Source organism: Seriola dumerili, unplaced genomic scaffold, assembly GCF_002260705.1.
Source record: "Seriola dumerili isolate Sdu_G_001 unplaced genomic scaffold, Sdu_1.0 BDQW01000853.1, whole genome shotgun sequence".
Lineage (NCBI taxonomy): Eukaryota > Metazoa > Chordata > Actinopteri > Carangiformes > Carangidae > Seriola > Seriola dumerili.
Genome location: NW_019175108.1, coordinates 133,093 through 150,043, shown reverse-complemented (window position 1 = coordinate 150,043; position 16,951 = coordinate 133,093). Strand labels below are relative to the sequence as shown.

Genomic DNA, 16,951 nt, shown 5'->3' with positions numbered 1-16,951 from the left:
ATTGAGTACTTCCTTGTTTTCACTTGCGGGATAACAATGTGATTCTAAACACTCATTAATAACTCCTCAAGTGCTCAAGTCTGATTCATCTCTGAGTTATCTCTGCAGCGTTTGTGATTGTGAGACTGTGACTAAAAAATGAGGTGTGCTCTCTGACCTGAAAAATCATCTTACAGAAACATCAGCTTAGAAGTGAATTATTGCACTGTTTTTTGAACACAACAGCAGTAACAAAACATTACTGGTTGCTTATGGAAATAGAAATCTGCCATTATGCATTTACACTCCAGTAAAGCATGAAGACAATTGTTCTGTGCATATCATCCTGCCTCACTTTTATGAACATTTTCTGTCTCCCAAAATATTTCCAGTCACCGCCTTGCCCGCTGTCTCCTCTTTTATTTCTTCCTCCACTTATAGAAGTTTCTAAGGTATATTGCTAGCAAGGGGAAATAAGGTAGGGACACACACTCAGGAGAACACAATTTATTTTGTTATGGAGAACATCAAATGAAATGACCCTCCCATTAAAAAAGGCCACAGAGGAGAGAGAAAGGGATATTGCTTTTTCACTTTATAACGTTAATCTTTTATTTTGTTGGAGGGTTTTTCCATCATACTGGAGGTTCTCGTTATCCTGAGTGAATATGGTGTATCTGTGTGTATGTGCGTTGTTTCCTGGAACAAGTGTACGTGAAGTACATGTGTGGAGTTATGAATCACATACCTGCCTTTTAATTACCAGAAACAGTGATTGTTCGCTTGCTGTAAATGTCTCACTTAGTACAAAACAGCAGTTGGCAAGTGTAGATGTGTCTTAGGTGTGTGTTTGCGTCGGTGTGTGTGTTGTTATGTCTGTGTGTGTTCGTGCAAGCAAAAGTAAATGTTTACTGTGGGCATGTATGATTGTGTTGGAGGAGGAGGGAAGAAGGACAGAGTGGGGACACCATGCTGCTCCAAAGCAGCAGCAGTGGCTCGTCCTGCTCAGATCACCACAGTCAGACCAGGACGAGTTATTATTAGGAACTCTTCCTGGAATTCAGGTACGAACGAAATATCAGGACGAGTTACTGTTTCCTTGAAGTGCACTGATAATGTCAATTTAGGTAAAAAGCCATTATCTTTTATTGATGTCTTATGTTATTAAATCTAAACCAATCACAGAGGAGGAGATGTAGATAAAGTAAGACGGATGAGCTAGGAATGAAGTTTAAGCTTTGAGACAACTGAGATGTGGATATGTGCGTCAGAGATCTTTATATTATTTCATAATTTGCTTTTCTATAACAGTAGCTCACTGATTAGCATTACACTCCTATAACATGCTGCTGAACCAGCAATATCTTTTTTTTATTTCATGCATTTAACTTCATTATAAAAACCTGTCTCCTATGTTGCCCACAGTGAAACTTGACTGATGATAGTTCAGTCAGAGATTTCAGTGTTGTGGCTACTGTAGCCTCAAGCAGTGATGAAGAGCAGGCTACAGAGGTCTAGTAAGCTCACTTCTCTACATTATCTGTTTGTTTTTCTTTTTTTAATTTTTGGTCTCCAGCCCAATTGACGCTGACTCAAGTGACATCACCTGAGGCAATTTATTCAGGTTTCATGGAGGCTCATCAGGCTTTATACAACTTTTGTCACATATGCAGTAATACTCCCTGACACCTGTAAACAGACTTTGATGAGTAATATCAGCACACTTCCCCTTTAATTGAGTAGCTGAAGTGTTATTGAAGATGTTTGTGGAAAACTTTTTTTTTTACCCACTATTTCCATTGTTGAGTTTTTGGGGAAATGTAGACTTACGGAAGAATGTCAATTGGGGCAAGGAGCATAAGTCTCCTATGGATTTGCAGAAAATTTTAACAGAAATCATCTCCAACATTTGCCTCCGGGTCTGACCGCAAGTAAACAGAATATATTCATTGAAATTCTGTTAGAAAAGTATTTTTAAAAGATTTTGGAAATAGGAAAATCACACCCCTTGCCCTGACACAAACATTGTTTTTGCCGTATGTGGCATTGAATCTTATACAGCATCGATTCTCCTACAGCTTTCTAAACACTTCAACAGAAATAGTCTGAAAATACTTACCTATAGGCACTGCCACAGGACTGCTTTCTATGTTTCTTTTTTGAGATTGATTCTGTTGCATTTTAGTTTTTTAGAAAGCTATATGAGGCTCTTTGCTCCTCACCCTTTTCTTATTGCCAAATCTCTGCAACGGAAGGTGCGAGTCGAAAAGATGGAGCAAGACATGTGAGTTATATACAGCTGTAGAGGCAGTAATTACAAGTGCTTCAAGAAAAGGACTGAGTGACAATCTAGTGTATGACACAACATTACCACTTTCATACTTCCCTTGATCTTAGTCTGCTCTCTCCAACAGCACAGTTCTGACACTCGCGATCAGCGTTTCCAGAGGCTGGAGCAGTACGACTCAACGCTGTTCTTGTACGCTACGATGCCAAACGGAGCCTACTCTCATTGCGAAAAGATCCTGAGGCTGCGAGAGAGCACATCGCAGGCGGTTGTGTCTCGCTATACGTCTCGACTGCTGCGTCTAGCGGATCCCTAGAGGGCGCTCCATGCAAAGCGCTAGCCCAGGTTGGCCAGTGTCCTAAATATCACTCTACTTAGTAATCCCACTTGAGTCGGGATAAATCTCATGAGATATATACTTGAGTCCTGCACGAGCGTGTCGTGCAAAATCTCAGTCTAAAACAAGTGTCAAGCTCGTGACTCACATTTCATACGATAGGTGGTAACGCTGACAGTGGAGAAAGAGAAAGCAAGGGGCCATACCATTTACACTCAGCTACACACATGCCCCAGAGCCCTACACGATGTTGACTTTTTGGTTAACACAGTCACAAGAGGTCATCTGGTGAGTGGTCGCTCTCTTGATACTGTAGCTGCCCCAGGTCGTTGTCTTTCTCTTCCGTTTCCCTTTCGGGTGAGTAATTGATGCCCAAATGGCAACTTACTGTTCGGTATCTGCATTCACAGCTGTGCACCAAATGTCACCTCCCCAAGAAGGCTGTAATTATTAGGACACTTGGCCACCTGGGCATATCTTTTAACCCAGGTGGTTGCATCAGGTGGCATGTGCCCACTGCTGGGTCTGTGGGTGGCCCTTGCATGGCCTTGAATGCCCAACTGCCTGAAGCAGGGCACGCCAGCCGGACCTGCAGGACTACACTGGGCAGGGGAGTATGGAGTTATGGCCATATGGCCCAGTTCTGGCGAAGCACTGATCCACCGCTACCAGGACTGGCCATCTTCCTCCCCTTCCTGCAATCCTCCCCTTCCGCTGCTGCGCGGGCTTCTTCTTCTCTTCTCATGTCTATTTTAGAGCTGGGCTGATTTCTACCTTCTAAAACAGGCAAATGTGTTGTGGAACAGGTAAGAGTGTTTGTTATTTTATTTTTTTTTTGTCTTTCTTAAGACATTACTACCTGTGCGCTGTTCGGCCAACTCGTGCACATTGCTTCACACCACACCTGCTGGTCCCCGTTAACGTCACTGTACATTCCTGCACTCATGGCCACGGCATTCCATTTGCATTCGGCTGCTCTCTGTTCCCGGCCCCAAGGGAGACGTCTGATTGAAGGTTTCGCGTTCAAAACCAAAAAGTGAAATAAACAACAACCAGCACAGCGAGACCTTTTTTGAATGCAGCCATTTTATTATCGACACTCAGTGTGCTCAACTGTGGAACTGTGGTCTGATTTCATCTTTCTGCTTAGCTAAGCTGGATCTTCCTCACTCTCCCTCATTCCAATTAGCTATTCCCCCTCTTGCAACACCACTTGCCTCACCCCCCTCAAACCTCTTACTCATCAATCGTCCAAACTGCAAAGCTAAGACCCTATTAAGTAGCTATCATAAAAGAGAAACTACTAAGAAAACTACTGAAGCTCCAAAACACAGCACTAGTGACATAGATTCTTTGTCAAAGTTGCTGGAAAAGGCCCGTCATATTGAAAGAAGCCAACATGCTGGCCTGTTTGGCTTGCAGGAGAAAAGATTGCTGCATTCCCATGGGAACAAGAGAGAATAAATAGAGTTTACGAAAAAATGCATCCCTGTGGAGATGGAAGACAAAAGCTACTGTAAACCAAATGCAAAGCAGGGAAGCTACAGTATGCTCTCAACATCAAAAAACCCCCAAAAAGTGAATCTTCCATAGGTTTTACGAACACAACTGTAGCATTCATAGGGTGAGAGAAGGGGGTGAAAAAAATTATTTTGCATCTTCCGCAGTATGTCTCAAGTCTTATAAGGATGAGCAGCTCTGCGCACTGGGTGATGCAGTCTTTTTTTTCCAGTACCTGACTTTCCCTTCACTTGTGGGATTGCTGAATGAGTGAAAAGTGAATTGTAAATGTACACAATTAGATTAAGAAACCGGTTTTACTGTAAAGCTGCCCAAATCCCAGCATACAAATGAAATAAAAAGATTTAAACATAAAACATTGATTAATGAGGTTGGCATTGCAGGAGAGAGTACTGTAAGAACTAAATATAATTCCTGTATTATATATAAATGACTCATTAAAAATGAAATAGTTAAAGAACATAAAATAACTGGTTTGTACAAGAAAAATCTTTAGTAGCAACTAACCCTACAACCAATGACCACAAGTAGTTGTGATGATGACTGGGTGAGGACCAAATATGGATAAATAAGGCGTGATGAGAGATGAAGAAATGATATAGATAGAGCAAAAACTGAATTTGCCCTTCTGTAAGTGTATTCAACAAGATTAATCCTCTGTCGCGGGAAAGATATAAATATGAATAGATACCTATCTTAACTCAGACGCTCACTTGATTCTGTACAACCATGAAATGCTATGCAAAAAAGCTTTACTAGATTGTTTACACTTTCCAGAAACAGGATCCTACAAGTGACCTGGCACAAAAACTGTTAATGAAGAATAAAGATATTTATACATCCCACTTCTAGCTCTTTCTCAGAATTATGATAAGGAATTTGATAGTGAGTCTTATATCTATCCTCTTTGACACTTCAATTGTGTTATACTTATCAGTGCTAGCGGAGTTCTCTACTCTCTTTAATATCCGCACGATAAGTGCGTAGCGGTGCCCTTCGTTCAAAAATCCCCATAGAACCGAAGAAATGTACTCTTGTATTATATGAATCCTTTAAAACTTGTGATCACTAATAATAGTATCCCGTCCGATTGTTAACAATTTTCGCATAGGCTAAGGCCAGACTTCCTTATACACTTGATCGACACCAATCCATCTCTCCTCGCTACATCTAATCATCTCTGCCTACATCTCTGAGTGGCTGAAACTGTATCCGCACATCACAATCACTCTGATCCCTGGAGAACATGTGATAGTCGGAGAGCTTCTGAGCAGTCACCACTGTTTGTCAAGGCTGAGAGAAACCAACATAATAGAGAGCCCAATCAAAAATATCATAAAATTAGAGGCTATATAATTAAACTGTTGGATTCAGTCATTGTTTGGGCATTTAAAAAGGGCATTTCACTGAAGTTTCAATCCACCTAAACAATTAGCTTGGCTTTTTGAAAGCAAAATTTCCACTTAATTATTAATGATACCCTAAAAAGTTAGCAGATGTTATTGTAATTATGATACATTAACCCAAGTCAAGGTTTTTCAGTAAATTGGTCCGTTTAAAAAATTGTAACCAAAAAAAAACCCAGCCTTATGAGTGTTACAAGACCACATAACTCTAGTCACTGTCTTTAAGTCTTATGGACATTAAACGGAGTGAAGAAAATAAAGAAATTTGAGTTAGCGGGATTTACAGGAAAAACCTTGATACATTTGCGTAAGAACACATGGAATGTAAATTACAATCATTAATTGAGGCAGATCGTATGGAATTAACTAATTGTTGTTAAATGTTTTAAAATAAAATAATATATAGATAATACATGGTTAGTCTGGGTAGATGAGAGAGATGTTGGTGTCGTTTGACTCTGTCTTTTTGATGTAATGGTTACAGCTGTGTTTAAGCTGTCATAATACCATGTCAAGTGGTGAAATTCATTCATTTGCTCACTTACACATCTAAGTTATTAAGAAGTCCAGATCCCGGGCCGATTTAGGTGGCAGAACGTCAAATACGTTTATTTATGGCAGAACGAATAATGTTGTATCATCGTTTCTTCAACCCCCCCCCACCTTTCTGTCTTGCCTCATCCGTCTCCCCTCTCAAGAGAAAGTCATCGTGAGTGAGGCTTTTCTTATTGAAACTGCAGTGAGGTTTCAGCTACTTCTCCAGTAAACAAATCATTAACCATTAGGTATCCAAGGAGCCACAATATCCTTTCCTGCTCCTTGTCAGATGACCCCAAGTACTGTTTATTACTTCAGTTGGAGGGAAGTGAGGGAAGACTGGGGCTGGAGGTTGTTTATTAAAAATCTGTTCCTTCAAGGTAACAAATCTCCAGTCACACAGAATACAAACAGCTAATTAACAGCATTTGACATCGATTGTATAATGCTGACATTAGACAGGCCTAAACACACTCTAGAAACACCTTTTGTGAAATTTTGACTCATGGCTTTGAGACGGGGCCTTTTCACCTTCAGCACTCAGTGAGTGGACAACAGTGAGGTATGAACTTCAAATGGTTGTGATTCAAATATAAAATTTCCACTGAGAGGCAGGGGAAGCTTAATTGCAGGCTTCTTAGGATCACAAATGGTTTATAACCTTATCTTGAAATTATTACACCTACATTAGCCGGGATGGGGAACAGCCTGCAGGCTAAAGTGTTTTAAATATTGCTGCTTAGCAGACATTTTAACGCAGTTTTCCTGCGGCTCACCCTTCACTGTAACCTTTGGAACTAAAAAGGTCCGCCAATGTGCATTTACCAAGAGGAAAATGTAGGCCTCTAGAAGCCCAAAAATCAAACCGGATCCCAGGATGCCAAGTCCATACTAATGTAAACCAACACCTCCAAACCTCTCTGACGGGAGCACGGCGCAAAGGCCAAGTCACATGCACTTCATGTCATCCCTTTTAGGATTCCCTTAGCTTAGTTGAATTCTCCTCTGACCTTAATTTAGACCATTTTTTCTGCGAGTTCATACACTTTTTCACGTTGTTCACTCTAACATCTTAACTGCATGACCCTTTGCATCTTTGGTGATCCCCAAATATTCTTTTTCAACTATTTTACACTTTTAAACTATATTTTAAGTGTATTTTAATGGAAGCTTTGCAAATGTGAAGCACCCCGTTCGCATTGTATACTCTCTCTGCACTTTCAAATATTCCTGCTTTTCTTATATTATTTTAAAGTTAAATAAATTAAAGTGTAAAAGATGCAAGATACAAGTCCCGACATGAACTCACCATTAGTGCAGAAACCTCTCCGGTGGGGTTTCCACATGTGAACACACACACAAACACACTCTCTCTTACACACACACATACAGACATACACACACACAGATCCCGGGCCAACTGCTGCGGCAGGTGGCCCGCACTGCTAAGCCCCTCCAGCAATTATCCTCGCTGGGATCCTGTCTCCACGACAACAGCCGCCATGATGCCCCTGCCATGAGTGACTTCCTTGTTTTCACTTGCGGGATAACAATGTGATTCTAAACACTCATTAATAACTCCTCAAGTGCTCAAGTCTGATTCATCTCTGAGTTATCTCTGCAGCGTTTGTGATTGTGAGACTGTGACTAAAAAATGAGTGTGCTCTCTGACCTGAAAAATCATCTTACAGAAACATCAGCTTAGAAGTGAATTATTGCACTGTTTTTGAACACAACAGCAGTAACAAAACATTACTGGTTGCTTATGGAAATAGAAATCTGCCATTATGCATTTACACTCCAGTAAAGCATGAAGACAATTGTTCTGTGCATATCATCCTGCCTCACTTTTATGAACATTTCTGTCCTCCCAAAATATTTCCAGTCACCGCCTTGCCCGCTGTCTCCTCTTTATTTCTTCCTCCACTTATAGAAGTTTCTAAGGTATATTGCTAGCAAGGGGAATAAAGGTAGGGACACACACTCAGAGAACACAATTTATTTTGTTATGGAGAAACATCAAATGAAATGACCCTCCCATTAAAAAGGCCACAGAGGAGAAGAGAAAGGGATATTGCTTTTTCACTTATAACGTTAATCTTTTATTTTGTTGGAGGGTTTTTCCATCATACTGGAGGTTCTCGTTATCCTGAGTGAAGATGGTGTATCTGTGTGTATGTGCGTTGTTTCCTGGAACAAGTGTACGTGAAGTACATGTGTGGAGTTATGAATCACATACCTGCCTTTTAATTACCAGAAACAGTGATTGTTCGCTTGCTGTAAAATGTCTCACTTAGTACAAAACAGCAGTTGGCAAGTGTAGATGTGTCTTAGGTGTGTGTTTGCGTCGGTGTGTGTTGTTTATGTCTGTGTGTGTTCGTGCAAGCAAAAGTAAATGTTTACTGTGGGCATGTATGATTGTGTTGGAGGAGGAGGGAAGAAGGACAGAGTGGGGACACCATGCTGCTCCAAAGCAGCAGCAGTGGCTCGTCCTGCTCAGATCACCACAGTCAGACCAGGACGAGTTATATTAGGAACTCTTCCTGGAATTCAGGTACGAACGAAATATCAGGACGAGTTACTGTTTCCTTGAAGTGCACTGATAATGTCAATTTAGGTAAAAAGCCATTATCTTTTATTGATGTCTTATGTTATTAAATCTAAACCAATCACAGAGGAGGAGATGTAGATAAAGTAAGACGGATGAGCTAGGAATGAAGTCTAAGCTTTGAGACAACTGAGATGTGGATTGTGCGTCAGAGATCTTTATATTATTTCATAATTTGCTTTTCTTAAACAGTAGCTCACTGATTTAGCATTACACTCCTATAACATGCTGCTGAACCAGCAATATCTTTTTTTTATTTCATGCATTTAACTTCATTATAAAAACCTGTCTCCTATGTTGCCCACAGTGAAACTTGACTGATGATAGTTCAGTCAGAGATTTCAGTGTTGTGGCTACTGTAGCCTCAAGCAGTGATGAAGAGCAGGCTACAGAGGTCTAGTAAGCTCACTTCTCTACATTATCTGTTTGTTTTTCTTTTTTTAATTTTTGGTCTCCAGCCCCAATTGACGCTGACTCAAGTGACATCACCTGAGGCAATTTATCAGGTTTCATGGAGGCTCATCAGGCTTTATACAACTTTTGTCACATATGCAGTAATACTCCCTGACACCTGTAAACAGACTTTGATGAGTAATATCAGCACACTTCCCCTTTAATTGAGTAGCTGAAGTGTTATTGAAGATGTTTGTGGAAAACTTTTTTTTTTACCCACTATTTCCATTGTTGAGGTTTTGGGGAAATGTAGACTTACGGAAGAATGTCAATTGGGGCAAGGAGCATAAGTCTCCTATGGATTTGCAGAAAATTTTAACAGAAATCATCTCCAACATTTGCCTCCGGGTCTGACCGCAAGTAAACAGAATATATTCATTGGAAATTCTGTTAGAAAAGTATTTTTAAAAGATTTTGGAAATAGGAAAATCACACCCCTTGCCCTGACACAACATTGTTTTTGCCGTATGTGGCATTGAATCTTATACAGCATCGATTCTCCTACAGCTTTCTAAACACTTCAACAGAAATAGTCTGAAATACTTACCTATAGGCACTGCCACAGGACTGCTTTCTATGTTTCTTTTTTGAGATTGATTCTGTTGCATTTTAGTTTTTTAGAAAGCTATAGGAGGCTCTTGCTCCTCACCCTTTTCTTTATTGCCAAATCTCTGCAACGGAGGTGGTCAGCAAAATGTAGTCATGAACAGTAATCAAAAGGGACATAAATAGGTTTGACAAAATAATATATCTAGTCTGTCTCTCCCACACATCGACAAACACTGGCTCTGAAGCTTCAATACATAAGGTCTGTCCTCACCAAACGACTATCAGTCCTGAGATCCTGACTGGAGAGACATGGCGGTTTGCTAAGTTCACCTCTGTCTGTCTAAGCCCCTGCGGCCAATCCCTCTTAGTATCACCTGAGTCGGGGATAAATCTCACTTATAACTATCCTCCGGTTCTGCCAACACATCTAAACACTCTGATCACTTTCAACTGTGTCCTAATGGGGAAGCAAGCCATGCCATTACATCACTACACCCTCCCCCACCTCCCTTGTTTGTACAGTCACAGTCTCTGTCGCTCTCTTTACTGTAGCTGCCTGTTTCTTTCTCTCCGTTCCCTTCGTTAATTATGCCCTACACTGTCAGATCTGCTCACGCTGTGCCCAAATTCACCTCCAAGGGTGTATTATTAGGACACTGGCCACCTGGGCTATCTTTTACCCCAGGGTGGTGCATCAGGGATGGCCCACTGCTGGGTGTGGGTGGCCCTTTTTGCATGGCCTTGAAGGCCCACTGCTGAGCAGGGCACGCCAGCCGGACCTGGCAGGACTACACTGGGCAGGGAGTATGAGGTATGGCCATAGGCCCAGTCTGGGAAGCACTGATCCACGCTACCAGCTGCCATCTTCCTCCCCTTCCTGCATGCTCCCCTTCCGCTGCTGCGCGGCTTCTCTCTCTTCTCATGTCTATTTTTAGAGCTGGCTGATTTCTACCTTCTAAAACAGGCAAATGTGTTGTGGAACAGGAAGGTGTGTTATTTTTATTTTTTTTTTTGTCTTTCTTAGACATACTACCGTGCGCTGTCGGCCAACTCGTGCACATGCTTCACACACACCTGCTGGTCCCCGTTAACGTCACTGTACATTCCTGCACTCATGCACGCATCCCATTTGCATTCGGCTGCTCTCTGTTCCCGGCCCCAAGGGAGACGTCTGATTGAAGGTTTCGGTTCAAAACCAAAAAAGTGAAATAACAAACAACAGCACAGCGAGACCTTTTTGAATGCAGCATTTTTATATCGACACAGTGTGTACAACTGTGGAACTGTGGTCTGATTTCATCTTTCTGCTTAGCTAAGCTTGGATCTTCCTCACCTCTCCCTCATCATTAGCTATCCCCCTCTGCAACACACTGCCTCACCCCCCTCAAACCTCCTTACTCCATCATCGTCAACTGCAAGCTAAGACCCTATAGTAGCTATCATAAAGAGAAACTACTAAGAAACTACTGAAGCTCCAAACACAGCACTAGTGACAGTAGCATCTTTGTCAAAGTGCTGGAAGCCCGTCATATTGAAAGAAGCCAACATGCTGGCCTGTTTGGCTGAGGAGAAAAGATGCTGCATTCCCAGGGAACAAGAGAGATAAATAGAGTAGAAAAAATGCATCCCTGTGGAGATGGAGAGACCAAAAGCTACTGTAAACCAATGCAAGCAGGGGAAGCTACAGTATGCCTCAACATCAAAAACCCCAAAAGTGAATTCTTCCATAGTTTTTACGAACACACTGTAGCATTCATAGGGTGAGAGAAGGGGGTGAAAAAATTATTTTGCATCTTCCGCAGTATGTCTCAAGTCTTATTAAGGATGAGCAGCTCTGCGCACTGGGTGATGCAGTCTTTTTTTTCCAGTACCCTGACTTTCCCTTCACTTGTGGGATTGCTGAATGAGTGAGTGAATGTAAATGTACACCAATTAGATAAGAAACCGGCTTTTCTGTAAAGCTGCCAAATCCGGTGGCAAGAGGAAGAGGAGAAAAAAAATGCCTTAAAATAAATGATCTGTATACCAATAACCCTCAACCAATACCACGTTGGTGTGTCCAAAAGAAAAGGCGGAGAGGAGATGTAATAGCCTTGATTCCCTTCTGAAGTGTGTTCAGACAGATTAATCCTCTTTCAGGGGAAGATAATAATGTAGATAATATCTAGATGCTCTGTGATTCTTAACCAAAAATGTATGCAAAAAATATAGATTGTTACATGCCAGAACAGGATCCTACAAGATGGCCAAAAATGTTTCAAATAAGAATTAAACCCACTCTGCTTTCTCATTATGTAGGAATTTGAGTCTAACATCCCTGGCTTCTTAAGTAAACTTTCATCTCACGGAGTCTTCACTCTCTAAATCCCCAGCTAGTGCGCTAGGGTGCCTTGTTCAATCCCCATAGCCGCAGATGACCTGAGAAGAACCAAAACTTTCCACTATAAAGATCCCGTCCGATGTAAAAGTGCTGACTAAGGCCAGACTCCTTCCTGTCGCACCCTCCATCCCTCTCTTTCTTTCTCTCTCTCATCAGCCGGGCAGCACACTCTGGATCCTTGGGATGGAGCGACGCTGGCCAACCCTTGTAAGGAAGCCCATTAAGGAGCCCATCAATATTTCATCATTGCTCACTCAGAAACATAGTTATAGAAGTTTCCAGGCCGGGGCCATTAGGGGGCAGACGTCAATACGTTATGGCAGTGAGCATCTTTCTTCACCCCCCCCCCACCTTTCTCTTGCCTCAGTCCGTCTCCCCTCTCAAGAGAAGTCATCGGAGAGGCTTTCTGAAGACGACAGTGGTTTCCGCTACTTCTACATTAAACAAATCATTAACCATTAGGTATCCAAGGAGCACAATATCCTTTCCTGCTCCTGTCAGATGACCCCAAGTACTGTTATTACTTTCAGTTGGAGGAAGGGAGGGAGACTGGGCTGGAGGGTTGTTTATAAAATCTGTCTCAAGGTAACAAATCTCCAGTCACACAGAATACAAACAGCTAATTAACAGCATGACATGATTGTATAATGTGACATAGACAGGCCTAAACACACTCTAGAAACACCTTTTGTGAAATTTTGACTCATGGCTGTTGAGACGGGCCTTGCACCTTCAGCACTCAGTGAGTGGACAACAGTGAGGATGAACTCAAATGTTGTGATTCAAATATAAAACTTTCCACTGAGGAGGCAGGGGGAAGCTTAATTGCAGGCTTCTTAGGATCACAATGATTTTATAACCCTTATTTGAAATTATTACACCTACATTAGCCGGGATGGGAACTAGCCTGCAGGCTAAAGTGTTTTAAATATTGCTGTAGCAGACATTTTAACGAGTTTTCCTGCGGCTCACCCTTCACTGTCCTTGGAACTAAAAAGGTCCGGCCATGTGCATTTTACAAGAGGAAATGTGAGGTCCTCTAGAAGCCCAAATCAAACCGGATCCCAGGATGCCAAGTCCATACTAATGTAAACAACACCTCCAAACCTCTCTGAGGGAGCACGGGCCAAGCCAAGTCACTGCACTCATGTCATCCCTTTTAGATCCCTGTAGCTTAGTGTGAATTCTCCTCTGACCTTAATTAGACCATTTTTTCTGCGAGTCATCACTTTTCACGTTGTCACTCTACATCTTAACTGCATGACCCTTTGATCTTGGTGATTCCCCAAATATTCTTTTTCAACTATTTACACTTTAAACTATATTTTAAGTGTATTTTAATGAAGCTTTGCAAATGTGAAGCACGTTCGCATTGTGTATACTCTCTCTGCACTTTCAAATATTCCTCTTTCTTTATATTTTAAAGTTAATAATTAAAGTGTAAAAGATGCAATACAAGTCCCGACATGAACTCACCAGAGTGCAGAACCTCTCCGGTGGGTTTCCACATGTGATTCCGGGCGGATCCACCTTGATCCGCATGTAGTCTTTCATGGACGCGGATTTTGGCTGACACGCGTAATACTCCCACACCGAGCCCTCATCCGTGCTCACCAGGGACTTGCACAGTTCGTACTGGCCCAGAGTGGAGGCCAAGCAGTGCAGCAGCAGCAGTAATACGGCCTGGAGGAGCATGGCAGGCTGGGGGGTGTTTGGAGCGGGGTCCGGCGCAGGGTGAGGGGGCCACGGAGCTCAGAGGAGAGGTGAAGCGCATGGAGCGGTGATCATAAGGAAATCGTAGACATCCCTACCACCATGCTGCTGTACTGTGTGAATGGGGAGGTGCAGGTAAAGTGACACAACTCGCCTCCAGGCTTATAAATTCCCTATATGACAGGAGAACACTGTATCGGCAACTTTCACTCAGTGTCTCTTCACAAATATCGACGGCCCCCAGAGAGCCGAGAGAGGGACACTTTGTTGTTTTGACGGCTGACTTCCTGAGGAAGATGGGCGGTAGATGGAGAGGCGGATAATGTTACAGAGATTAATCTCGGCATACACTTTAACCATAGTGTTGCAGGGAGTTGGGTGGGAGATGTTAACGCGGATCCATGTCTCAGAGAGCGGTGTCCTGCAGGCAGGCAGTGGAGCAGGTCGGGGAAGAGGAAGGAGAGTTTGCTGCGTCTTCAGGTATATCCATTGGACGTTTCAGACTGACGGAACTCCCCTGATTGTCCTGGGGCAAAATGGGGACAAATGTGAGAGAAGCAGGGAGTTAGTGCGATGAGTAATGAATCATCATCCTGTAATCTCTCTGTAAATGCAGGAATACTCCTGTCATATTTTTCAGAGCACAACGTGAGATAAAATCTATCCTGCACGGTCCTCCTCTTTTGCATGAATAAAAGTTTAATGTCAGTCTTTGCAATATACATGTGGATGGGTGGATCTTGTAGTATAATTAACTCTTGAATTATTATGGAGTAAATTGCGGTGATTAGCGTCACATTCCTCTGCAGGCTATGAGGAGAACTTTTAAGTGAATGTATGGCACAGCCAGCTGATTATAAGGAAGACAACATTTGGTTGAACCCACCTCAAACCTGCGGTGGAGTCGGCGAAATCTAACATGGAGAGTTGCACATTAAAAAACGCACTAAAAAGCACCGCACTGTGTGGATAACCTTGTGCGTAAAAACACGTGCTTCTGCCGGGTGCCGCCTGTGCGTGCAGGAGTTGTAATTGCTCATATGGGTCTCCATTGCTGGACATGGAGGCTACAGATGTTTATTTAATAAATGCACTGCAAGAAATTTATAACATTTCATAGCCTGGATCATATGTTTTCTTAAAATTTGAGAAAATATGCAAAAAAGGAGAGAATTTCCCTCACAAATTTAACTTGTTTCAATAATTTTCTCAAAACAAATGCAATTATCTTGGGAGCTTGTTTACAGGCCTGTCCATCACCCTGTCTTACTTCAGCCTATGTCGTTCATTTAATAATAAACTTTAAGCAAAACAAACTGCAGTGGAAGTAGGTCTTGTCAGATTTATTCACTTAAATTATGACTCGATTTTAAACTGAATACATGAATAAATGAATAAATATGAGTGACATTTTTTTTTTTTGCAACGTGGACTCATTGATCATAATCCGACCGTCATCCCACACTGACAGAAAGCCAGGTCCTTGCGCAACCTATCCCACGCTACCCTGTGGACTCTGACTTACTTCAGTTGTCAAGTGAAGTCGCCAAAGCAATTTCCTGGCACTGACAGTCTTGTAGGGGTGTGTCAGTTTCCCCCAGTAGTGCATTCCACCCTGCAGCATCGCTCACACTATATGTTTATTATATATTCACACATTAATGCATTAATGCGTTTGTCTAACATTGTGTAAATTAAGCTGAAAGTGTCCTCAGCACTCTGGTTACCCTGGAGTGGTCCGGACATTGTGTGTATAACTCGGAGCAGCTTCTCGGTGCAGACTTCAAAGAGCTTTAGCAGAATGCATCGTGTTGCGAGATGTTTTATCACGTCAGATAAAGCACTTACTTCTAACGTGCATCCGTGAGACGGGTCAGCACTTTGCCAGGCGATGGAGTATGTGCACGTCCCCCTCTTTGGCCAAAAAGATCCTCCCGATCATCCACTGTACTCGTTCCCCGCCGCGGTCCCCACTGTGCTCCCGTTATCTGCCTGCCCGGCTCGCTGTTTGTTTTTGCCTTCTGCCGGATACTTTTTTATCACACCGTGGATGGCTGCGCACGGTAGATCGGTGTCCTAGATCTGGCAACGGCGGGGAAAAGAGGACTGAAATCCAGCGTCAAGGAGTATCAAAAGTATAAAATATTGACTTTGAGCAAATGCTTGTTCCCGCCCTTCTTGCCCCCCTCTCCACCTCCTCCTCTTCCTACTTTACAAGCTCGGGTGTACCCGGGATGCTCAAGGGCAGAAAGAAAGAGAGAAAAAAAAGGCTTTATGGAAAATATCACCCTCCCTCCCTCTCCTCACTCCCTCCCCCGCTCTCTCTCTCTCTCTCTCTCTCTCTGTCTCTCTCTCTGTCTCTCTCTCTCTCTCTCTCTCTCTCCCTCTCTCCCTCTCTCAGTTAATGCCGAGGCTAAATCCTTTTACCATCACTTTCAATCACTATCTGAGCTTTTATCTGCTCCAGTCCTGCTGCCTGAACCGGGGCGGTGCAACTTCCCTACTCCGCTCCTGCTCCAAACTGTTCCCCACCAGGTCCGGTCTGCACCTTCCTCGGCTTAAAGGACCAGCAGGAAAAACTGGGACCCGGTGTTGTTTTACTCTCGCCTTTAATGTCCAGATGTTTAAAACGCGCTCTGCACGATGCTTTAATGGAGGCTGAACTCCCTGCATCAAAAAAAAATTTATATTCCTTTAATACTATCCCGGGACTTGTAGCGTGTATGCGGTGCAATATAGTGACCTTATCCTACTTTATTGCATTATTCATCTCCTGTACAATAACCTTAAAATTCCGTCTAACATTAAATAACACAATACTTTGTGGATATATTAACTTTTTTTCTGTGGTTTCTTCAGCCTGCAATATATGTCATTTTAATTCTCTACAGGATTATTATGCAGAATTATGAGTGGATCTGAACTTATAGTTTAATTATATGCTATAGTTCACATTTAAACAGAGCCGATGCAAGGCTGTGTAATGCTTTCATCCTGCAGCAGAGCCACATAACTAGCATAAATCTAAACACTCACAATTCGTCAGTTTCATCAGATTTCTGTTGTTGTTGTTGTTGTTGTTGTTGTTAGAATTTCTATTGTTCAGTGGTCTATTGAGTTGCAAACAGAATTATAGGAAAGCAGAAAAAAACTTCTTCTGCAACACAAGAATATGTATGTA

The 16,951-nt window shown here is 42.4% G+C and overlaps 1 protein-coding gene across 3 annotated transcripts in view; it reads right to left on the bottom strand.

Annotated features, from left to right (window-relative positions):
- The window catches only part of LOC111237374 (netrin-G2-like), a 71,846-nt gene extending 58,044 nt beyond the window's left edge, over positions 1 to 13,802 (bottom strand). For all 3 annotated transcript variants that reach the window (XM_022766452.1, XM_022766453.1, XM_022766451.1), the window contains exon 1: positions 13,534 to 13,802. In XM_022766452.1, coding sequence (XP_022622173.1) covers positions 13,534 to 13,752 — 219 coding nt within the window. In that variant the 5' untranslated portion in view covers positions 13,753 to 13,802. The remainder of the gene's footprint in view (positions 1 to 13,533) is intronic.
- Positions 13,803 to 16,951: the final 3,149 nt, after the last annotated feature.